A 24,453-nucleotide genomic window follows, 5' to 3' on the forward strand; every position below is an offset into this window, starting at 1 on the left:
CTCTGCCCCTCCTGAAAGGAAAGACATCGTGATGGTGAGGGAGAAAAGTGTTTGATCCTAAGAGTTAAAGTGGAGCTCGCCTGAAATCCAACACTTTCTCCTACATTAGTGTATTTAAGGTGACTTGCAGGAGGATGTAGCTTGCCATCTGATCGAGCTACAGATACAGGCAGAAAAACAAAAAGGCATGGAGACTGCTGCTGAAATACCTTTTCAGAGAAAAAGAGAAAACCTGGAAGTGCATGCCCTTACCCCCAGTCTTCCAGTTCTGTAGTCTAAATAGAGAATAAACCCTGCTGCACCTACTCTAAATCCTGCCTCACAATGCAGCATTAGATCCATGAAACCATTAAACCAGCACCTGGTTCCTGCTTCTTAGTGGATGATGGATTCTTCAATCTCAAATCCAACCATTCCATCAGCTGAGAACATTTGGTAAAGTCAGGCTTATTCTCTGCTCTCATCCACCAGCTTGGGTCCTGATGCTGAGAACTGACAAAGAAATCCAGGCACACTCATCTCTGTATGGGTGCCACAGAAGAAACCTGTTGTCCATCTGCTTATAGGATCCTGCAGCTTTTTGACCACATAGCTCTAGATTTTTCCCCCCAACAGAAGACAAGTATGGCTGCTCCAAGCTTATTATAAAACTTAATTGCTTGAAAAATCCTGTTATAGAAGTTGATCCACCTAAGCTGAGCTGTTTTATTTTATTTTTTTAAGGCTTAGACCCCTAGAAATGTACCTTTATTATGAACCACAAAGCGAAGTTACTGCTAAACATGTGTAAACCGGTGCCTTGTTTCAACAAAACAATCAACTTTATCTGGAGCTTTCCAGGCACGGTTAATATTCATAACACAACACTGAAATTTTGCAATTGAGCTGTTTTAGCAGATGCACTCATCACTGCATCTCTGGCTTGCACTTCCCAGTGTGAGCTTCTCAATCTCGTTTGGGGCTTTGACAACATGGCGCACTTGAAAAGAAACACGGTTTAGTGGGAGACACGTCTTTACATGGCTGGAAATCCCACTTTGCAGCTGAGGTGCAAGGAGATGTGCTGCCTTTTTATTTTGACATAGGCTTTTGCAACACTCAGTCCTGGGGAGACACGGGGCAGGGTGGCTTCTTGGTGCAGTAGGAGCGACTGCGTTATTTGCTGTGTTATGTGCTGTGGAGCCTGTGGGAGCCAAACACTGGGTGCAGTGGGACCCTGCTGCCAGCCCAGGGATGCGCTGGTGCTTACAGAGCAGGGTGCGCCAGGACACAGAGCTTGGGATGCAAGGGAAATGATTGTGCTTATTTCCTTTTTGTACAGCATCATCCGGGGTCTGGAGGCCTCGGTTTTCTGGATCATGTAGAATCCAGGTCTCAAATCCAAGGTGTGCTCGTGCTTTGAGTTACAGAGGAGGTGGGGTCAAAAACAGCCACAGTTGTCTTGGGTTTGGGTGACACAGCATAAGGTCTCGTAACTGAGAATGAGCAGGATCCACTTAAATCCAGGTTTTACATTCTCCCCTTGTAAGAAAGTAAGGCTTCAACATTTCCTGTCTGCAAAGCGGTGCAGTTTATCTTTAAGGAGGCCAGAGAAATAAGAAATGAGTCTCACGTTGCATGGGTGACATCACTGGCTTTTGGCTCGGCGCTCTGTATTCTCTGTCTGTAGGCTTTAGCCAAGGCTGCAGGGCTCGGTGTTTGAACAAGGAAAGATTCCCAGGTGTACGGAAGATTGGATCCACTCTTATTTAGGTTAAAAAACGGTGAAATGAGATTTCTAAAGCTCGTGGACTCCGGCGCGCCTTCTGTTGCTTTTGATCTCTGCAAGATGGGTGAGTTATTCCCATTAGAGAGAAAGGGAGAGGAAATCTAAAGAGGAAAAAAAAAAAAAAAAAAAAAAGATGTCTGAATACATCTCTGCTGATGCCGAGGATACGTCTCACGTGAAGCCGCTGAGCTAAAACCCTCGGCTCCTCCGTCGGAGATCAGGCCATATGGCAGAGAAACGGCGCAGACCCAGAGCTGTTGACAACTGTTAGGGGCTGCCTTCCCCTCCCCGCCTGAGGTGTGCGGCGGTGTTTTTTTTTCGCCCCTGGTTTGTTTTGGTTCCATTCCCCGCGAGCTCCCCGCCCCGCTCCCGAGCATCCTTCCAGCCGTACGTAGCCCTGCCTTCATCCTGCAGATGCTTCACGCGCCCGTGCGCTAAGAAAGCGGCGCGCGACAAACCGAAGCGGCGCTGACGAAGGAAGGCGAACGAACGCCGGCGGAAGGGGGTGGAGGAGGGATGCCGGGGCCCAGGACCCGTGCCGCCTAGCGGGAGCCGCCTGCCCGCCGCCGGGCGGCGCGTCCGTAGGCCCCGCGGTCCCTCGGCGCCTCCCGCCCTGCCCGGGCGCCCGCTGCCACAGCGCGTCGGGCCGCCGCTCGGGCAGGGCTCCGGACCGCCGGGGCCGCGCCGCCCGAGGGGAGCGCAGCCGGCGGGACCGGGCGAGCGGATGGCCGGGCCGGCGGGGAGGAGCCGAGACGGTTCGGAAGCCGGGATGTCGGCGGCCGCGAGCGACTGAGCGTCTGAGCGACTCGGGCCGAGTCCGCCGAGGGAGAGACGGAGCCGCGCTCTCCCGCGTTGCCAGCCGCAGCCGGGGAGCCGGCGCTCCGGCCGCGATTTCAAGCGCGGCGGCGACGGATCGCTGCCCGCCTCGCTCCCTCCCCTTCGACCCCTCTTTAAACCCGAGCCGGCCGGCCGGACGATGCCCTCGCCGAGCGGCTGAGGAAGAAGAGACGGGTCACCCCTCGGTGCCGGGAGAGCCCCGCTTCTGCACGGGAGGTGTCCGCCCGCTGAACTTTCTGTCCTGCGGGGCCGGGCTGGATTCACCGAGCCGAAAGCCATCGCTCCCGCGCCTCCCGGCCGGCCGGACCCATAGACATTAACGGAACGGCCGCAGCCGCCGAGTCCCCCCGGGTTCGCTCCTCCGTGGCGAGGGCGGCGGGACGTCTGCGCGGGCGGGAGGGAGGAAGGCTGCGCTTCTCCTCGCCGCGTCTCCTCCGCAGGGGAGGGGAGGCCGACGAGCCCCCGGGGCACGACTTGGGAGCGCTCCGGGCGTCCGTCCGCAGCGTGGATGTGAGCCGCGCGAGAGGGGATGCTCCAGGCTGCCTCTGCCCAGTGACGGCCGGCGGCTGCTCCGGGGCTTCGGCGTGGCCTCGCGCTCAAGGGCTTTGCCTGTGGTGAAGATGTCCATGGTGTTCCCGTGAAGCTGAGGTATGGCTGCTGGAAGGTTGCTGCTGTATGCTGGCCTCTCTTTAGCTCTGTGTGCCCTGGGCATGCTGGCTGTGGCGATCTGCTCTGACCACTGGTACGAAACTGATGCCCGGAAGCACAGGGAGAGGTGCAAAAGCATCACCACTAAGAGAAATGATCCTGGCTTTATTTACAACTCCAACAACAACCTGCCTCTCAGGGCCAGCAGGTCGAGGTTGGACCGCTGGGAAGGGAAACTCCTCTTGGCAAGGAACAGGAGGCAGATCTTTGCCATGAGTGCGGTCGACGAGTGCAACAGACAGTACAACTCAACCAACATGGGGCTCTGGAGGAAATGCCACCGACAAGGATTCGACCAAGAGCTGGAGGAGCTGATTGCCAAAGGTAAGGGCTGTTTTTACCAAATGCATGTGCCAGGCCCTCCTGTGCTGAGCGGGAGCTGAGCAGAGCCGGTTGGGCTCCCAGGTGGAGGTGAGCATCCCTAGCCAAACCTTCTCCTTGTGATGGGTAAAGCGCCTCGGCTGGGTGCTGCTTCCCAGGGCATCGCCAGGGCAGTTTCCTGTGGGGTCTCCTCCATGGAGATGTGGGGTTTGGGAGCAAGGCAGCAGTGGGGTGAGAGCAGACACACCTCAGAACATCTCTTTCACGTCTCTGTCTCTGTAAGCCCATCACCATGGTATCGGAATATTCTCCACACTGAAGTAAAATGTATGAATAAAGCAGAGCCTCAGTATTTTTTCTTTTATTTTTAGTTTGAGCCTGCTGACTCAGACAAAGTATATAGTATTTTACGAGATGCTACATATGTCTGTATTTCGTCATTCCCTTCCCAAATACCCCATCAGTCCTGAATGACACCATTAGTAGTGCTCACATGTAGGCTTCTATCCTCAAATGGAGCGTAAACAAAGAGAAATGCTAACAAGCAGGAGGAAACCCGGCTTGCTGTTTACACTAAGCTACGTTTAGGAATATTTTCAGTGGTTACAAAACGTTGGATTAATTTATTAGGAGTGTTAGGAATCATTTTCTTTCAGAGTGGAGATGCATCTGTCTGCCTGTAGCATTTTTGTGCTGTTCTTTTCCTAGTCTTCTGGTCCTCCTCCTTCTGTTTTCCCCAAACGTAGTGGCTCAAGATGATGGTCAGTTTGCCTCAAATGTCTCTTTGATCTGAAGTATTGCAAGAGGAGATATGCTCAAACCCTTGTCTATGCATCCCATCCACAAAAGATTTATGTTTTTGTGAGATGACTGGGATTCAGCAGAGGATGACAGCATCTTTGCTGCCCACAGCGTGGTTGCTCCAAACAGCAAAATAACATTTCCCTCCCATGGTTCTTCTGTGGCATTCAGATGGTTCTCTAGAGATTTATTTCCACCGTGGTGAAATCGCTGCTTCTTACATTGTATTCTCTGTCCCAAGCTCCCTTGGTAGCCTGTGTTGACTCCCTTTTCAGACCATGCACACAGAATTGTTGCTTGAGGCTGATTATTCTCGAGGGATATGCTTTCACATGCACTTGCCAATGTACACATTTAGTTCCGTATGTGTTAAAGGGAGTCATACAGCTGTGTAGCACAGTATAGACATGCACTGAAGCAGCGCAGACGGGTGATGTAGTGGAGAACCTTTCACCCCTCTCTGTGTTACTGGTGACCCTTAATGTCCAGTTCTACTTAATGACCTTCATGGGATGCATTGGTGGCTTCAATCCTGTTAGCAATGGACAAGGGTCTGCATCCTGACACCTCAGTGCTCATGCCAACGCCAAGGGATTTCCGCTCTCTGTCTAGCTGAGGGTGTGGGCTTGCTGTGGATCACTCTGCCATGTGCACCTTCTGTGCTTGTGGCACAACTGGAGAACTTCAACCTTGCCAGCGGGCAAACATCGCAACGGAGAACTCCTCTGCCAAATAAAGTTTCAATTACTAGGGAGATTTTTTGTGTTGAAATAAATTAGCCATTTCTCATTCACCACCCATCTCGTCCCAGACTCAAGAATATCTGGAAGCTGATGAGATTGCTTGGCAATGGGTTGTGTGTAAGAGCAGCTCTGGGAAGTGTTAGTGATAGACAAAATGAGGCACCTTACTCTGAGGTGGTTAAACATGGGAGAGGATAGTCTTTGGAAGATGCTGTCAAGGCTGTGTGTATGTGGTGAGCCACCCTAAATGCATACTGCTTCCTGGTCTTGGAATGGTGCGTGCCGCTGTGCTCCTATCTCTGGTTGTATGCTGGTGGGCACAAAACCAATGCTCAGGGCTGGTGCCCTAGAGTCAGGAGAGTGCAGACGTTGGTGTCTTAATTCCTTGCCTTCTCTGATGGCTTTCTGTGGATGCTTTACAAACAAGTTTGTAGTGTGTTAAAAGAAACTTGAAAGGAGGGACACTGATAATGCTGAATACCAATGGCGGTCTTTTCGGAGGAAGAGTTCACCTATATTGTAAGTCTCAGTTATGCTGAAGAGTCACATGTTTACATTAATGCTTTGTGTTGCTTTGGCATCTTTGGGTTAAGACACAGGAGAGCAAATACAATGTCTGCTTGGTAATTGACAGCTGCTGACTCGCTCACATATAAAACCAAGGATAGCGGTATTGTAAGATCACTTATCCACTGTAAGTTAGCAGCTGGATCAAAAACAATAAATGGATTTTACTCTTCCTTTACCAAAAAGTATAGCCACCTATTAAGAATGCCTACATGCTGAAATCTCTGAACTAGAAATTTGATGTGGAGCTGTCTTTATGAGGGAGAGCAACTGGTGTCCTTTTTTCCTCCTAAGATATCAGACATTCCTTTACGACCCACAGCTGTATGGTGACAGTGAAATAAGTACATCTGCCGCTGCTGTCAGATGCTGAAAACAGCTCTGTGCTGCAGAGGAGGCAGGTGTTGCGGTTCATCTCGGCAGCACCACGCTGCTTGTCTTGCTTGCCTTCCATGCCAGACGCTCATCTGGAGTTGGAGATTGCAGGGGTGGTGTTTGGGCAAAGCATGCCTGATGTGAATGTGAAGAACTGCAAATGTGCTGTACCTGTAGTCATCAGATACCCTGACTGGAGTGCATCTTCTTGCACTGAGGAAATACCTCTCTGTAAAACCACAGCTCCAGGGCAAATGGTCATTGATACGTGGGCCTTTTACCTTCCATCCTTTGCCAGCTGCTAATTTAATATGGCACACCTCTTAGAAAACTGGATAAACTAATGTGGTTTCTGGCCCCAAAGATTGCATTTAATACTATGTGTAATTGAATGTGAATGCTATTAAGTTCCTTTTTTTTTCTTTCTTTTTCTTTTTTTGTCTTTTTACACTGGACAGAACTAAGTGATCCATTTACTCAGAGACACACTTTTCCCTAGGCAAAACTTCCAGTTTTGAGAATGGTAGATTTGTCTATCAAAGGATAATAAAAAATAGTCATTAAGAGCCTAACTAGCTTTGCAAATACCCTGCAGTTATTCTGCTTGTGAACTCTGCTGAAATTAATACAAGCTGTAGGCAATGGCTCGTGGCAGGATCAGGCCCTGTGGTATTTGGCAGTATTCTGATGCCAGTGGTTTTACAAAACAGTTCTGTTTCTGAAGATTCTGGGTCACTACTGGAAAATACAGAATTATATTCTGTATTTATTAAATTTCTTGTAATTAAAACATTTACGTTAGTAATACTGTTAGACAAATAGGCAATGAATTAAAACAGATTTTTACATGTGAGCATACTTGGGGAGAGCTAGACAGACGTAAGAACCCAAGGGCCTGGAGGACATTCCAGCACTGCATCAAAACTAGACGACTGATTTGATCTCTTTGTTATAACTGAAAACAAAGCAAAATGTACAGAAGATATGTAAGATATAATCAATAAGGAAAGTACTGGAGCCAAACATGCAAACCAAGGCTCAGTCTTGCTAACTTTTACTCACTTGAATAATGTTCGTTCCTGTGAAGAGGCTGTTTAGACTCAGGGGAAGCGCTCATGTAGAGGAGGGCCAGCCAAAGAGGAATTGCTTACGGGGCTGATCCTACCATTCTGCCTTGATCTTTGATGGACTCTTTTAACATCTTGGGACCAGAGTTTTATTCTTGATAGCTGAAACCCCAAGCCAAGGAATGCCGGTCCTGGTTTTGTTCAGTGCAATGCTCTAAGCTTCTAATACTCGGATGTCTGCATGTTCTCCTCAGTGAATGAAATAGCCCTGCTGCTCAATGTCCTTTTAAATATAGTGTTTTCCATACCCTGTTGCAGATGCTGGCTGCCTTTCTGCCACTGAGTTTCTAGCAAAAGCAGCATTCCTTCACCCCACCAAAAAATTCTAGGGAACCAAACGCCTCCAGCACTATGCATGGAGAGATTTGAAGTGCAGCTAAGCATCCATTCACAGCAGGGGCAAGGAGGAGGTTGTTTCCTGCCTTGGCAATCACCAGCTCGCAATGCCTTGTGCACAACTTGTAGTGACCCAGAAAATAGACCTGCAAGCCACAGGGTCTGTCCGCACCATTACTTGGATTGCAGCGCTGCTTGGATGCTTTCCTGTTCTAGTTGAGAGGGAAACAAGAAAGGATAAAAAGAAATTACATCATTTAATTATAAAGGTACAATAAAGTACACAAAAAAGTTGCACAATAACCAGAGACTGTTCTATTTAGACAATTACTGCTCAGAGGATCTTGCATCTCTCTTCTGGAAGACTGCCAGTTAAACTTGCCTGGATGGGGCTCTGCTGCCTGCCACTGGAATCCAATTTTATGTTAAAAATTTTACAATGACCTTATTATTTCTACTCCCTGTTTACCTTCCTTCCTCCCCAAGGTCCATGGAAGTCATAGTAAATCCTATTTTTAAAACACTTCATTGCATGTACACTCAGACGCATGCCACCATCAAGAAGAACAGAAACTAATTCCTGTGCAGCCTGTCTCCAAACCAAATAACATGCAAGATTTCTGGGATGAAAGCCTTCTCTGTTCTGATTGTCAGATGCATGGCACAATTGAGGAAGAAAGGCTTAACAAGACTACTCCAGCCATCAGGAGGGATTATTCATACACAATTGGGAAAGCCTGAAGAGAGGCTACTTGCATCTATCTCAGATTTATTTCCATAAAAGTACTCACAGTACCTTGCAGTTCCATAGATTTCAGTTTTAAAATGCAATGTTTTTGCCAAACAAATCAGGACAGCCGTCTTTTTGCGTATGTTCTTTACACACTTAAAGAATGTAAGTGAGTGCTTAGTTTATGTGTTTGAAATCCCACTGCATGTACTTATTACTTATTATAAAAAGGACTTTTTATTAAAAAAAAAAAAGGCATGGGGGCTTGAAGCCCCCAGTACAAGAAAGATGCAGAGCTCTTGGAACAAGTCCAGAGGGCCACTAGGATGATCAGAGGCTGGAGCATCTCTCCTATGAAGACAGTTGAGGGAACTGGGCTTGTTTAGCTTGGAGAAGAGAAGGCTCCAGGGAGATTGCATTGTGGCCTTCCAGTACTCAAAGGGATCTTGTCAACAGGAGAGGGAATGGCTGTTTACGAGGGTGGGTAGTGATAGGACAAGGGGAAATGGTTTTAAACTGAGACAGGGGAGGTTTAGGTTAGATATTAGGAGGAAGTTTTTCACACAGAGAGTGGTGACGCACTGGAACAGGTTGCCCAAGGAAGCTGTGGATGCCCCATCCCTGGAGGCATTCAAGGCCAGGCTGGATGTGGCTCTGGGCAGCCTGGTCTGCTGGTTGGTGACCCTGCACATAACAGGGGGTTGAGACTAGATGATCATTGTGGTCCTTTTCAACCCAGGCCATTCTATGGTTCTATGATTCTGTGACTTTACTGAAGTCTTGGTTCTGATCCTCACAGCGTCAAAATGAATGCTTGATTGAACGCAGTGATGCAGCAAGTTCAGGCCTCTAGTGTTTCCTTTGAGGTTAAAATGGTTCCTACACGGAAAGGCCAGCCCAAGGTCTATGCTCTATTCTGTCACAACAAGATTCTGCTGGAGGGCTTAGCTAAAATTTAATCAGAAGGTGTAATTTCAGTTGCACTTTAGGCTAACCAAGTACTTCACCTCACCATTTCCAGTGACACCGCTGTCTGTTAGCGCAGAAGGAACAATTCATTAAGAAGCATTTTTACCACAAGTAATGAGAACTTGACACGTTCCTCTGACACATCTGAGATAATTAGTTTGATAATACATATCTGCTAAAAATACTAAGAACATATATGTAATTTACCAGAGCTGCGACTGTTTTTAGTCATGCTGTTCTTTCAAGAGCGAATTTCAGTCAAGCTGTTGGCTTTCAAGCAGAATTGTCAGTGAAGACAAATGGAAATTTTGCCTAAGTAAAAATAATGATGGGATCGTGTCCTTCTAAACAGAAATTGGTATTTGCAGAGCTGCCTGCAGGACTGCGTGCTTAATTCCCATTCATTTAAGTGAGCATCCCGATCCTTTGGAGGAATCTCAGCATTTTTATCCCTTTTGCATGTTGGTTAAAAACTTTTTAAAAAATGTGAGGGAAAGACTGAATACGAGTGCAGATGTGTTCCATTTACTGTAAAAATAAACATATGCCAAGAAGGAGTATTGAAACAGAGATGAAATGATCTGAATTATTTTGTCAGCTCCAAAATCCGTACTAACATTGCTTTTACTCATTGAAAAAGTCTTTCTGTGCACTCAGAATAGCTGCTTAAGAATAGAGTGTGTTCATTAACTATTGCAGTGCCAGGGAAAAGATATGGAAGAAGACTTTGTGTATGTTCTGCAAAAAAATAATGATAGTCATTTATAATGTAAGTTACTTAATGGCTCATTGCTAATCAAGTGTTGCTGAAACCCTCGAGTACATATTCACATCTTTAAAGGGAAAAGAAAGAAAGAGATGGTGTTTTTTAGTGTGTTAAGATATAAATAAGTGAAGAATGTGGATTCCAAAATCCAAACACACTTAACAGATCATTCAAAATAGCATCCACTTAAAAAAAAAAAAAAAGAAAAAAAAGAATGTAAATTGACATATTTTCTCTGCAGGAGAAAAATCGGGCTATAAAAAAGAAATGTCTCCATTTTGTCTCTTATAATGCTTAGTTCTTCCACAAATAAATATCCAGTGCTGCCCAGCTGAGACAGCTGAAATCACACTTCTTTGCAGGTAACTACCAACACAGGTGAAAAGAGGTAGTGTTGGAGCCAAGGCAGGGCTTACAATGCCAGAATTCAATCCAAGCTCTACCACAGTGTTTCTTCATGACCTGAAGCAAATGACTTCATCTCGCGTACCTCAGCTCGGCAGCAGTATAATAGGGATTCTGCCCACTGTAATTAATACCGGTTGGAGTTCTATCACAAGATTTATGAGCCTTAATCATGGATCAGAAATCATGGAGCAGAAAAACGTCCCTGTCCTTTTGACATGTTGCTGCGCTTTAAATATCGCAGAGTAATGTGCCCTGTGAGATAGTACAAGGAGATGACAAAGTAATTATATTCAGCATGACCGGCAGTGGTTTTGAAACATCAGCAGGCTACCCACATTTCTGTAAGCACCACAAAATGCAGAAGAGTTGTAAAAAAGGATAATGAATAGGAGGTGCAGATGCTTACAGGATTGTTGTCCAAAGACTGAGGGAAGGCACCAACAAAATCATGGGTCGTGTCTTCTTGAAAAATTAATAAGTAGTTGATGGGGGCTGACCTCTTTGGCTGACTGTAGGAAGAAGCTGACATTTCCCTAATGAAGACAAATATATTGCACTAATGAGATAGACGGTTATTGGGATGGCAGTCTATGGCTGCTAGGAGAAATGACCTGGGTAGACTGGGGGGGTTTGGAAAAAGATGTTTCTAGCAGCATCCTGAATGGTTACATGGAAAGCATTTGTAAAGGTCAGAGAAAGAAATACTGCTGTAATAAAGACATGAAATGATGACAGCCTGGATGGAGAAAGAATCTGTAAAAGGGATGTCTAAGGACATCCGTTGGATCTAAGGACATAAAGATATGAGATGAATATGTCACTCAGGTTCATCAGAACAATGAAGACAGTAAAACATTCAGCTGTGGTGATCAAGAGAAGAATTCCTGAGGGGGACATATGATAAAGAAAAAGAGACAACAACATTGGTAACTTTGTTCTAGCTATGATATGTTTACTTTGTTATCTCTAGGAAGGAGCATTGGAGAGACTGGGTGTGGACGTGTTTGTGTTTGAGAAGGGAATCTGTAAACTGCTGCATGAAGGTGGCAGTGAAATCCGCATTTATGGATTGGAAGAAAAATCTCATGAACTTCACTGAAGAGTAGCAGAGCAAGGAGCAGGGGAAGAAAGGTGTCTTCTGCAGAATGTTTGAATGGGTACATTCAGAAGGTGGTGCAAAAGAAGTGAATAATTTCGTGATAGCTGATGAAACACATGATCTCCGCACAGGAGACCGCTGGAGATAGCTGACATGCTGCAGCTGATGAGAACAGAGGATTCAGAGTATGCCGCAATTGTGTAGGCGAAGTACAGACATTGGCAACATCAGCTTCAACTGAGGGAAGGCTGCGTGGAACTGGAAAGCTCAGACTGGGAGTGGTGAGGGGCTCCAGATGGGATCTGAATTTGCAGTGTTTAGAGTGGCTGGTGATGAAAGGATGGAGAGAAAGCAACATGGCATTTTGAGAGAGAAAGAATTGCTTTAAGGTGAGAATACTTCAAGAGGAAAGAGATTGAATGGTACTTGCGTTATGAGAGCAAAGAGGCAGAGGGGTATGAGAGGTCAAGGAGAGAGAGAATGAGAAGACAAGAATGACCGTAAGGAAGGTCAGGAGGTAGGAGAAGACTGACTCAGTGGCAAACAAATGAAATGAAAGAGAAGAGCTGCATAGGAGGTTTTTAATCTGTGGGAAAGAATAAGGAAGGAGTGGTAGGAGGGGAAGAGGGAACAGAAGGCAAAGCTACTGGAAGAGGAAGATCATAGTCATTTTTGTTGTGGAAGAACTGGATGAAATTCTGTGCAACAGCTGAAGCGGGGGCTGGAGGAGGTGGGAGGGTCTGAGGAGTGAGCCAAACGTGGCAAAGAGGTGACGATGACTGCGAGGCTGGGATTTAGCTGAGCTGAGCTGGAGCAGTAAACTCAGGAGAAGAGCAGAACTGAAAGGGAGAAAAATGCATTTATAGCGGAGAGAGTTAGCAGACAGTGGGATTCCCATTAGTAATGCTCTACTGTGTGAGACACAGCAGAGAGCAGCCGGTATGAGTCAGTAGGGATTTGGGATGGCAGGGTAGAGTAGGTAGGGAAATGCAGAGTAAAAGGTCTATGAAAGAGTGTGGCGCAGATCAAATCAGCACATGAAGAAAGGAAATATATGATAAAGAGTGTGATAGAGGTCTGAGAGCAGGCAGGAAGTCCTTAATGCTGAACTGATGTGATATAAAGGCCAAATGAGTTTAGTGTGAATGTGGTGGCCACTGGACGTTGCAGAAAGAGTCCAGATGATGGTCCAGGTGGTGGAGCAGGAGGCTCAGGGAAAGGGAAAGGTCTGGTGTGAAGCACAGGGCTTGGTGTGAAGCCCTGTGACTCAGTAGGTCAAACAAGGATATTGGCTGAATGAAAGAGACACTGAAACGTAAATATGAATGTACAATGCTTGCCTCTATGTTTCCACTAATCAATACACATCTTTTAATATGTAAAAAAGCCTTTATAAGCACTAAATATGAATATTTTTTGTTGGTACTTTTGTTTTCTGTTCAGTGGTCATTTAATGATGTAAAAACTACAACCAACCAAAACCACAACAGCAGTAAAAAGTTAAATCGAGTGTTAAAGGTGTAAATTAAGGTCACTATACTGATTTCTAAGGAATTATGCTGATTGGTGGTAACTGATGATCCAGTTATACTGCTCTTCCTTAGCTACTTCAGTGGTTCCCTGTGTGACAGTATCTGAATACTGCATGTTGTGATTAACCATGAAGAGTGGGATTATCCTTGTTTCACACAGAGATTGTTGTCCAGTGATGAAAACATAGCTTGCAAGGCTAAAGTTGACACTGGAAAGAAATTTCCCATTACTAGTGCTTTTTTTCTGTTCACCAGTCTTCAAGATTGCCCAGTTCTGCTCAGTCATGTTCCACAGTGGTTAAAGAGATAGGCAGGAATGCTGTGCTGTTCAGAGGGATAAAGTAGCCAGCTAACAGGAACAGGGGAAATAGAAAAAAACTTGAATAGCTTAATGGGCTCAAATTGGCAAGCTGGATAATTTCCATCTCTGAGTACTGAAAGATGTGATATGTGTCATTGCAGGTCCAGTAAAAAGGATTTTCAATAAATCTGTCTTATTAAGATGGTACAGTAGGAATGAAAAGTAGCAAATCTATACTTAAAGAAAAGGGAAAAAAGTTGTCTGAGCCACAGAGGACCTTTTAGTTTAATCATAATAATACTAAACAGAGTTTAAAGTAAGTTCTAAAGGAAAGATTAATTAAACACATGGGGGAAAAAGAAATATACATGCAACATATGTTTTTGTATGCGAGGTGTGCCAAACTACCCTGATATATTTTGCCAGGAAGATAACCGGTTTTCCAGAAAAGAAAATGCAGTACACCTAACATATTGGGATCTGGGGAAAGGATTTTATATTCTACCCCTGAGGAAACAATTCATTACAATGGTAAGGTAATTAGAACACAATTTACAGTGTGTTTAAGGAACTGGCTGAAGGAAGCCAACAAGTGTAGAGAGAGGGAGTATTAAGATGAAGGAAGGTTGTTTAATAATGTCATCAATGATATTGCAGCAAGGCTTGCAAGGTGATAGCTCTCATTGGCCTGGATGTAAACAGAAGGACATTGCTGCTGCCACAAAACAATGTGACATCACCAAGAGAAAGGAGACCTGGAATTTCTGTGCAAAAACCTGGACAATCTTGAGGATAAGTTGGTAGTATAGATGCAAAATTTAATACCGAGAATCAAGTCATGCAGTAAGAGAGCAACAATGTGAAATTTCTTTTCAGTGTGAATCCTTAAGACCAGGTTTATATTACTGTGCAAATACACCCCATATTGAAAGTCTGGTCCCCCAGACATCTGGACTATGGGAGTTCTGGGGCTCAGGTGGGTCCCTTCCTGCCTGGGTACTGCAGTGGATTTCCTTCAAGGTGAGAAAGGAGTGTGTCTGAATCTCACCCAACATGCAAGTGAGATGTGAGCACAGATTACAAATTATGGTGGACAAGGGGCAGACAGTGCACCTGTCCTGCAGCGTGGGCACCGTGGGGCAGCCATGATCAGGACAAATCAGGTGTGGTTGAAGAGTGGTGCTGGTGAGATGTCTCAAGTAAGGAAATGTTCAAGTCATGTTACAGTCTTCACTATTCAGCCACCTCCGAGAAAGGTGAATTTGGAATAGAGAGGATCCTGTCCTGATCTGAAGCAGATCCAGAGTGAGGTTACTAGCATGAAGAAAGGGATGAAAAGGATGTTATACAACAGTAACTGCTACCCAGAAGAGAAAGGGTTAAACCACAGGTTAGGGGAAGCTGTGTGTGAGGATATGAATAGGCTGAAAGCTGTGTTGAAGTGGGATTCTGGAAGGAGTGATGAGGGCACAGCACTTCTAACAGGTTTTAAGGATGAAGATGGATATATTTAGGAGGAAGGATTATATGATATACTTTCCTGCTGTGCAAGAAAAACGAACACAGATAGTTCCTTTCTAGTACTGTGTCCTTGTGAAGCATGTCATAGGACTGTGAAGGATTAATTTGTTATTACTATTAATTCCTCTTTTTTTCCCCCAAGGAAGGGCATATTCAGCTCTACATCAAGCAGGATCCGATGGAAGGAGTATTTGTCACTGGGTGTCTGACACCAGCCATGGTTGCCTGGTGAGTGGGAAGGGACCCAAGACAAATCCAGCTGCATCATCCCAGCTGCTTTGTCTCCTTCACCTCAGTCAGAGCTGCACTTCATTTCTTTCCATTGACACCCCTCACATCCATGAAGGATTGTGGACGATGCCTGTGCAGTTAATATATATACACATTTCTTGTATCTTTCCTTTAGATAATGCAGTTATTAGAGTCTTTGTTTCCTGACTCCCTTGTCTGCTCTCATACTGCCTTAGCTTAACAACAGCAAAGTCCTGCAGGATTCTCAGCCATATGTATTCATAATCAGAGGAAAGCAGAGCCTTAGGCTTTCTCCTTAAAATAGTTTATATAAAATAAAATAGAAGCTATGGTGTTTTCGTACTATATTTAAACACCCAGGGTTGCTGGCAGCAGTGGAATTATACTCTTATTTGCACATATTTAAATTACCACAAGATGCGCATTTCAGTTCACAAAATGTTCAGCCATTTGGCTGGCAGTGCTGGGTTGATTTCCTCGTAGTGGGAAGGATTTTGCTAGGGAGTACATGGATTTGTGAAGGCTAATGGCACCAGCTCCTGGTTGGTTGTGCATTTGTGTGTGTGTTAGCAGAACATGATTCTCACAAGTCTTGGGAAGAGGGAACAGAAAGAAACCAGAGAAGTAAAAGATAGGGGACATCATTGGAATTGCATCTGGGGATATAATTCTGCTCCTAGAAAAGGGGAAAAAATGGCTGCATCAGTCAGAGTGGAGCAAGACAAACTGGGATGCTAGGTATGCCTAGAGATCAGGGGATCTTGCCCAGTCCAGTAGCAGAGCTGTCCTCTGCATTGCTAGAATAAACTGCTTGCTTCTGGAAGCCTCATGTTTGTGGAAGGGAGATGCTGCAGTAAGCTACTATGTGCTGCCAAGGATTTGAAGCAAGGGGTTTCAATGCTTGTTGAGGTTGACTTGAGCTGTCTGTCCTTTTGATGTGAAATAGTCTTTTGTACCCAAGAGGGAAAAGGACTGCTTTGTATCTGGTATCCTGAGGAGCCTGCAGTTCCAAATATTGTAATTCATTGCTCCTAGTGGGGAATAAAAAGCGTTGCCACAGACTGCCAGGTGTGACTTCAGGCTTGTGGGGATGGGAGCGCTGCTGTACAGCCTTACATTGACCTCTGTCAGCTCCATGTTTCCCTGTGAGGAAGTGGCTGCAGAATGGGCTTGTGCAGTGTCTTGGCCTCTGGACTGTGAAACTTATTTCTGGGACAAGCACAGGAAGCTGTTTCAAATCTGTGAGAGGTGTTTCTAAACGAGGTTTCGTAGGAAAAAGAGAAGCAACTTATGTTAAACAAGTTCTTTTCTTAAAGAGAAGTTGAGGAAGGCTGTTTGAATGGCTGGCAGTAGGAGAGATGTAGCCAGTAGGCTGGCATCATGAGATGGTACTACAGAGTCGGCCTCTGTTTCCTCCCAGCATTTCTCTCTTAACCCTGCAGTGAGGAAACTGGTCCTATCCTCACCGGTGTTCCCTCACACATGAAGCTGGTGGCACATCTTTCCTCCTCTTGCTCATCAGTTACTGTTAGCATCCCGCCTGTGACGCAGCAACTAATTGTCTTGTCAATGCCTTCAAGTGAAGAGGAAGCAGTAGGAGCAGACAAACTCCTCAGCAACAATTCTTTTTTTTTTTCTTTCTTGTGTGTGTTTCTAAGAATACCACTGTGAAGAGAGAGAAAGGGGAAAGAAGCAGGATTTATCGTGGCAGAAAGTTGCCCACAGTGCTGAGGCATGGACTTTAGGTCTTCAGGATCAAGCTCTCCTTCACTTGCTGCTGATCTGGCCTTGAAGCAAGGGCTTGTGGCATCCCAGCCATCTCTACACTGCTGCATATGGTAGTGTTACCATATTTCATATGGAGTGTAGTATTTGTCTGATGGGATTGGGATGACTGGAAGGGCATGTCTTCTTTAAAGATTCTCCCCTCATTTGAATGTAGGTCATTATGCTTTGGGAGATCCCGGAGCTGCATTTTGAGGGCTGTTACTTGATTGCTGTGGTGTATTAAATGTATTGTATTAAATGGGGAAGTTGGTGGCCCTGCATGTGGCAGGGGGGTTGGAGATGTATGATTCTTGAGGTCCCTTCCAACCCTGGCCATTCTGTGATTCTGTGACTCTGTGTGATGGAGCATTTGTACGTATGCTCATCTTGCTGTTTGATCTGCACCCTTCCTTCAGGACAGGAGCATATCACTCTGCATGGCATTGGAAGAAAACACATAAAGTTTCTGGGAAATTGCTGAAGCCTGGTTGGTGAATGAGTGCAGAGCTCATCACGTGTCCATGACCCCATCAACATGACAGTGTATTAACAAGGGCCATGGAGGTCCACAAACTGTGCTGTGCAATAATGCACTTTCACATCTGTAGCATTTATCACAGAATCTAGCCTGTAAGGCAGGTCAGTGCTCCTGAGTTCAAGCTTTCATTTGAGAAAGTTTTGCTATCCATCACAGTTATGACAATGACCTTCAAAGCTGACATCAAGAGTTTAGGCATCTGGTGCACAGATATTTGAACCAGATTGTAGCGCTCTAGAAATCTGGTTGTGGATGGAGGAAAGTGGTTAGAAGTTCTCTCGAAAGTCATTAACAGTTTATTTTACCATCAGCCTGTTCCCTCTCAAAGGCTAATATCAATTATTTTTCCTTCATCTCTAAAGGCCTGAGAGCAGAGAAGTTACTTCTCTGACATTTCAGTACATTGCTGCAAAGAATATGGGGAAAATATTTACATGAAACGTGTAATAGCTAGAATTTACCCACCATGATAGTCAACCTGATTTCAAATTTAAGAAGGCATATTCTCTTCCTTGCTGTTTGATATTTTTCTATTGATACATTGTCTTTGTAGCTTTATCACCTACTAACTGATGTATGGTTCTATACACTGTCTTTCAGCTGTGCTCGAGCTTTTTGGTAGACACAAAAAATGAGTCTTTGTTTACTCATAATTCTTGTGGTCCTCTTTAAAGCTTTAGAAAGATAGGACACAGGTACTTCTGTAGTTCTCATGGCTTTACAAATACCTTTACTGAAATGAAGCAGAGAACTGGTGCCTCCCTGAGCATTCAGACAGCTTGAAAAAAATGGCTTGGCGAGGAGATCACTGGAGTCGTAGCTGATCTCAGTGGAGTTTCACATTTCAAGCCAAAAGGTGAGAATTCAGCCTCAGTGATGAAGGGGAGATCAGCTTGGGAGTGAGCCACTGGGACACAGGGTGCTGCACTTGGGTCGGGACAATCCCAGGTATTTATACAAAGTGGGGGAAGAGCTCCTTGAGAGCAGCCCTGCGGAGAAGGACTTGGCATTCCTGGTGGATGAAAAGCTGGATGTGAGCCAGCAGTGTGCGCATGCTGCCTGGAAGGCCAACGGTGTTCTGGGCTGCAATAAAAAGGGGTGGCCAGCAGGGAGAGGGAGGTGGTTGTCCCCCTTTACTCAGCTCTTGTGAGGCCCCATCTGGAGCACTGCGTCCAGACCTGGGGCCCCCAATACAGGAAACACATGGAGTCTTGGAGCAGGTCCGGAGGAGGGCCATTAAGATGATCAGAGGGCTGGAGCTCCTTTCCTATGAGGAAAAGCTTGTTTAGCTTGGAGAAGAGAAGGCTCTGGGGAGACTTCATTGTGGCCTTCCAGTACTTGAAGGCAGCTTGTCAACAGGAGGGGGAATGGCTGTTTATGAGGGTGGATAGTGATAGGACAAAGGGGAATGGTTTTTAAACTAAGACAGGTTAGATATTAGGAGGAAGTTTTTCACACAGAGAGTGGTGATGCACTGGAACAGGTTGCCCAAGGAGGTTGTGGATGCCCCATCCCTGGAGGCATTCAAGGCCAGATTGGATGTGGCTCTGGGCAGCCTGGTCTGCTGGTTGGTGACCCTGCACATAGCAGGGGGGTTGAGACTAGATGATCATTGTGGTCCTTTTCAACCCAGGCCATTCTATGATTTTATAATTCTATGACTGAAAGCTCGTAGCTATAAAGCAAATAACATGGAGATAAAATTAGAGGAGATTCACACAAATAGAAGAAGAAGAGAAGAAGGGAAACACCAGTGGGCTGAGAGAGCGAGAGCTGGAAGGGCAGCAGGTCTTTTGTCGAGATTCGGCCTTATACAAATATTGAAATTTCAGCAGATATATAAAGACCGCATTTCCCTTTTGGCACTTAGCAAACAGCCATCCTGATGACACGTTTGGGGAAGGCGTGGGGAGACCCTGAACTCCAGCCTTGCCTCTGAACCAGATGTGCTGTGAGCTGAGAGCGCTCTCACTGTAGGATGCGCAACAAAACAGCAGTTGCTTTTGTAAACCTGTGAGCAACCTTGTGAATCTGGAAAGGGTAATTTCACCTGCTGCTTACGACTGTGCAGAGCTTCCTTCAGGGCAGGTCTTTCAGCAGCACTCTTTTGATCAAGTTTTCTTCTAGAAACTGCAGCAGGAGCCAGAATCCTTTGGAAAGCCCTTCACATAAATATCTTGTTTAGTTAGTCTAATAAAGGTATTACTAACAGCACTGCTTTGAGGATTTATTGGGGGATTTCAGTAAGACAGTGTTAGCAGTGGAATTATAGTCATTCTCTGGTAAGACCTTGTCAATGCGAGAGAAAATAATGTTGATCCAATCAGAGATATTTTGCAGGATCAATGTAATATTCCTCCGCGTAATCACAACTGCAGGATTATGGGGCTGTACTGGGAGTGACAAAGGATCACTTGACAGATCACAGCCTCATTTGATCTCCTTGTTTTAGCTGGCAAAGCATAGGAAGGTTTTAAGTGTGCATTTATAACCTTGTATCTTAAATAAACCTGGTCTCTGTCTGAAAATAACAGACATTATTTTCAGTCTATTGCTTTTGAACAATATTTTAGGTTATTTCTGCATTTTTCCCAGCTGAGCCATACAGAAGCATCTTGGTGTGACCTTGAGACAGTTCCCCCTGCACTGAGGTGGTCTATGTGTATGGAAGGGGAGAGGAGGCCTGCGAGGAGGCAAGGAGGTGGAAAAGGCAAATCAACACGCAGCATGAACGTTATAGCCCAAACCTCATCAGGAGCCCTAAATACCTTGCTGTAATTGAGCTTTTGGCTAACCCAGTAATTCTTACAAGGGGAAATGAGCATTACTGATCACTGAATTCAGGCTCGAGAGTGTGGCGTATTGGCAATAATTTATAATAAAACAAGACCTCCTCATTACTCATGTTACTATCTCTGCATTTTTCAAGATCCCCATCCTGCTCTACTGCTTTAATGACAGCTTTGTCACACGTGGAGATCAGTCCCAATTCCCTCTGCTGGTTGCAGATACCTCAGTGTTCCCTGACTTTGGTCAGGCTCCTCCTGCTGAGGAAGAGGAGCAGTAAGTTTGATAGCATCACCACATGTGACTGGCTGTCCCCTTTGGGTTTGCACGTACATCTCAGTGAATGATGAAAAGGGAAAACTGCGGTCAAGGCACAGAACAATGGCACAGCTCGCTGATAGGATCAGAGGCCATTCAAACTCCCATCTTGTGCTTCCAGATGATTTCAACTGCAGGCTGCAATAATCATTTGGGGAAGAGAAAATGGCTATTACAAGTGACACGTAGAATTGGGTGGAACGCAGCTCTGGTGAAAATGCAGCAGGGATCAGCTTGTTTCTGTCAGAGACAGGGCTAGATAACTGAGCAAGTCCCTTCTGCCATCATAGGCAAGACATTGCCTGCACTGAGGCAGATAGCTTTGCCAGGCAGGCTGTGATAGCATGGGATGTGAGAGGATGCAAGAGCACGTCGGAGTCAACCCCTTCACAGGAGCTCAGGCTAGGGACAACACTGTTCTCCGCTGCTCTGCTGATGAATGTTTTCACAGGACCCATGTAAATCTGCCCTGGAAGTTGCCACGGGTCTGGCACTGTGGCTGGCACTTACATAGCAGGGCAGGCTGAGCTCGCCAGCATCATCAAGTGCCATTATTTTTGTTTCTTGCTGCCTGGAATAATCAATGACCAGACTGCTTCTTCAGAACGCAGAGCTGAGAAGTAATCTGTTGGAGTAGTCGTTTACTGTATCAGATCTGCCTACCACAGCCCTTGGATGTATTTATAGCCTCATAATTCATGAGTGCCTGTCAGTTGTTCTCTTGGTGAGAGTGTAAAAAAATCCACACTAAAAGAATGTTGAGAGCCCTGACTTAAACCTGGAAAAGTATGACAAATCAAAGTAAACCTAAGTTGATATCCTGTTCTTCTTGTGTGAATTCAAGATGGATCCTTATCCTGCATTTTCATTCATAACTCTCAGCAATGTGGCTCTGTTGAGCCTTGTCAGACCGTTGATATTTGTGGACCATACATATTTCCATGTTAGGGGATACACAGGTGTATGATGAGCATGCAGATGTAATTTGCATTTTAAAATAATCTTAAATGAGCTCTCATGTCTGCAGTTGGGCTTTGAGAGGATCTTGTTCCCTGGAGTTAGCTCAGGGCAATGTGCTGAAGATCACACATCACTTTTATTCTGTTCTTGCTCAAGCAAAGCTGCTTTAAAGTCCAGGAGAGCGAAGTCGATCTTGCTGACGTTGGAAGCAAGCATGCCTTGGACTTCAATGGGATACAGATTTTGCTAAGTATTGCTGCTTCCTCTGAAAAGGCCTGAGGAAAAAATGGAGAAAGGCCTTCTGGACGAAGCCTCCCAGGGGCTTATGAATCAATTCAATGGCACAGGTTCACTGCCATATGAGTCCCTTGAAATACTTTGTTGAGTTGAGCAGTTTTGTCTAGAGAAAAGGACCTAGCTACAATGAGAGGGACATGTAACGCTTGCAGTTAATGTCGTATTTGTTGGTGTAATAAAAGCATGCCACCGGTTCAGTCTTGCCAAATTCCACTTGCCTGTTTGGCTGGGATATGTCTGTTTTCCTGAGGAGAACATAAAACGATGTTTCCTTACTGTACCCTTGGCAAGTGAGTAGATCTTGTGCCCAGGCCAATACATTTCCAAGTGCATTTTTCAAGGCCGTTACTCTGAGCCATTGTCCAAAACATTCCAAAGGAAAATAGTCTGAGTCTTTTTATCAAGTCTTGTAAATACCTTTACAAACAAAAATGTGCTTAAGTAGGCTGGGGTTCCTGTAACACCTCTATCTCTGCAGAACTTGTTTCTTCTGGAGAAGCTGCAGAAGTCGGCGTTCCTTTTCAGACATTCAGCCTCACTCACAAATAAATAATGCAGCTCTTCCTCGGTGCACGCTGTGGTGACCAAATCATTCCTGTTACCTGGTTGGAGATGCGTGCTGCATTGTTCACCTCGCTGGAGCCTTTATACCCATCACAGCAGCCCCTAAACACAGACCTGCCCATCTTCACAAGAAAGTGCAGCTCAGAGACTGTCTGGAATAGATAAGCCGCTATGTATTATTAATTACCCAATTGAAATACCTATAGTAATGTTTGTACTATGACCTCTGCAGCTTGATTCCCCTACTTTTTAAAAACTCCATTTGAATATTACAAATTATTTTAAGCTGCCCAGCCTGGAGGGAATGAATTTCCGTTTCACGCACCAAAAGTTGGATGTTTGCACGTGTGCAGGCTGTGCCACTGCGTGGGATTATTTAGCAAAATGGCCGATGCAGGAGCAAAATGTGTAAATCAGCGAGTGCTGCAAGAGGAGCACTTAATTGAAGCTTTATCGAGGGCCTGCAGAGCTGACCTCTGAGCAGCTGGCTGGGCTGCAGCTGGGATGGGCGGGAGCCAGCAGCCATTGCGATGCCCGAGCCCATGTGTGCGGAAAGGATTTGCTCGCACAGCTTTGCCCACGGGTGGCAGAGCAGAGTGTAGCTAGAGGTGACTTAAATCGTTTGGTTTAACTCACTTAAATTGTTCCTTTCAGCAGAAATCCATAGCTTGAAGTGCACTTTGATGGCTCTGTAGCTGCGTGTGCAGGACTGGAGCTAAGTGCCAGACTGTGGGCCATGGGGTCAGCGCAGTGCAAGGGCAATGCTGGGGCGTACGGTGATGTATTGGTGAGCTCAGGCCTGAGATGTTTTGCTTTTCTCACCAGTCTTGCACTGAAAGGCTCAGTCTAGGCTGTTGCCTACTCGAGCACCTCTACGTCTTGCATCTCTGCAACTGCACAGACAGACGTGGACAAATATAAAAGTTATTTGTCTATTCAGAAACGGATACCACTGGAGGATGTGAGCCTGCTAAAAAGTATGTACTAAAGTCCTGAAGGCTGAAGGCAGAAGGAGAAAGAACTGCGTAACATTTTGCCAAGCTGGAAATAATGAAAGAACAAGTTAATTTGGAGATAAAACCTAAACATTCCAACAGATAATTGGGAGCGTACTGATAACATTTTACTACACGTCTGCAAAAAGCTGTGGTGCCAGAAATGAGAGAGAAGACCATACTGTTAAAACCTGCAATAACTTTGCTATGAGGGAGAATAAAAGTAGCAGGAAATAAAAATAGTGAATGGGCCCGTTCTCAAAGATAGGGAGAAGAATAGGTGGTGTACTGAAATATCTCACAGTTAGAAACAAGAACTGTAAAATCTAAATAGGAGAAGAAGGGCAAAGGAGAAATGCAATGTCTAGCAGAGTTAATACAGGAATCCATGCACCAAAATCTCTTAAATGTCAGATATTTCAAGTTGTTATTATATACTCTGCAGTACCAAAAGCATATTAATGATAGAAGTGCTAACGACAGGGGTTGTCTTTTACCGAATGGAAATGATTAAAAAAATGATGTGGAAATAAAAAGTATGTTTAATAATTATTTTTATTCTGTTTGTGGAAAAAAAAAGCCGGGTGAGTTATTCCAACCATCTGATGACAAAAAAAAACCCAAACAACTTTATTTTCCAGCAGCAATTCAGGCTTTTGGAACACAGTTAATAAAAGTCGGTCATTTTAATTCAATAGATGGGAATAAATGGATACCAAGGATACACGGATACTAAAAGAGCTGGCTAAGGAAATTTCCAGATCCAACTGATATCAGTGATATAAATGGTGTTCTTTCATAACTGGTGAAACGTCAAAGCCCTAGGAGAAACCTAGTATTATTCAAACTCTTGAAAAGTGTAAATATAGCAATACCACGGAAAGTTACATAGCAGCTGATATAATTAATTAATACGTTAATAAAGAATTAAATGCAGATATGCTAACTGGTGCTAATCAACATGCATTTAGAACAATGAATCTCTAAATTAAACTAATCTTTGGTGATAAAGGCAGTGGTGTTGCTTGAATATTCCTTCTCTTCTTTCAGGGACTTGTCTCAGTAT

The 24,453-nt window shown here is 45.1% G+C and overlaps 1 protein-coding gene across 4 annotated transcripts in view; it reads left to right on the plus strand.

The window, feature by feature from the left end:
• The first annotated feature begins 2,516 nt into the window (after positions 1–2,516).
• TMEM178B (transmembrane protein 178B) overlaps positions 2,517–24,453 on the plus strand; it is a 231,879-nt gene continuing 209,942 nt past the window's right edge. For 3 of the 4 annotated variants that reach the window (XM_048931082.1, XM_048931093.1, XM_048931070.1), the window contains exon 1: positions 2,522–3,637. In XM_048931082.1, the coding sequence (XP_048787039.1) occupies positions 3,256–3,637 (382 nt within the window). In that variant the 5' untranslated portion in view covers positions 2,522–3,255. Of the gene's footprint in view, positions 3,638–24,453 lie in introns of all 4 variants that reach the window. The other variant, XR_007373872.1, reaches the window with a different exon arrangement.

This window comes from Lagopus muta, chromosome 1 (genome assembly GCF_023343835.1).
Source record: "Lagopus muta isolate bLagMut1 chromosome 1, bLagMut1 primary, whole genome shotgun sequence".
NCBI classification, from domain to species: Eukaryota; Metazoa; Chordata; class Aves; order Galliformes; family Phasianidae; genus Lagopus; species Lagopus muta.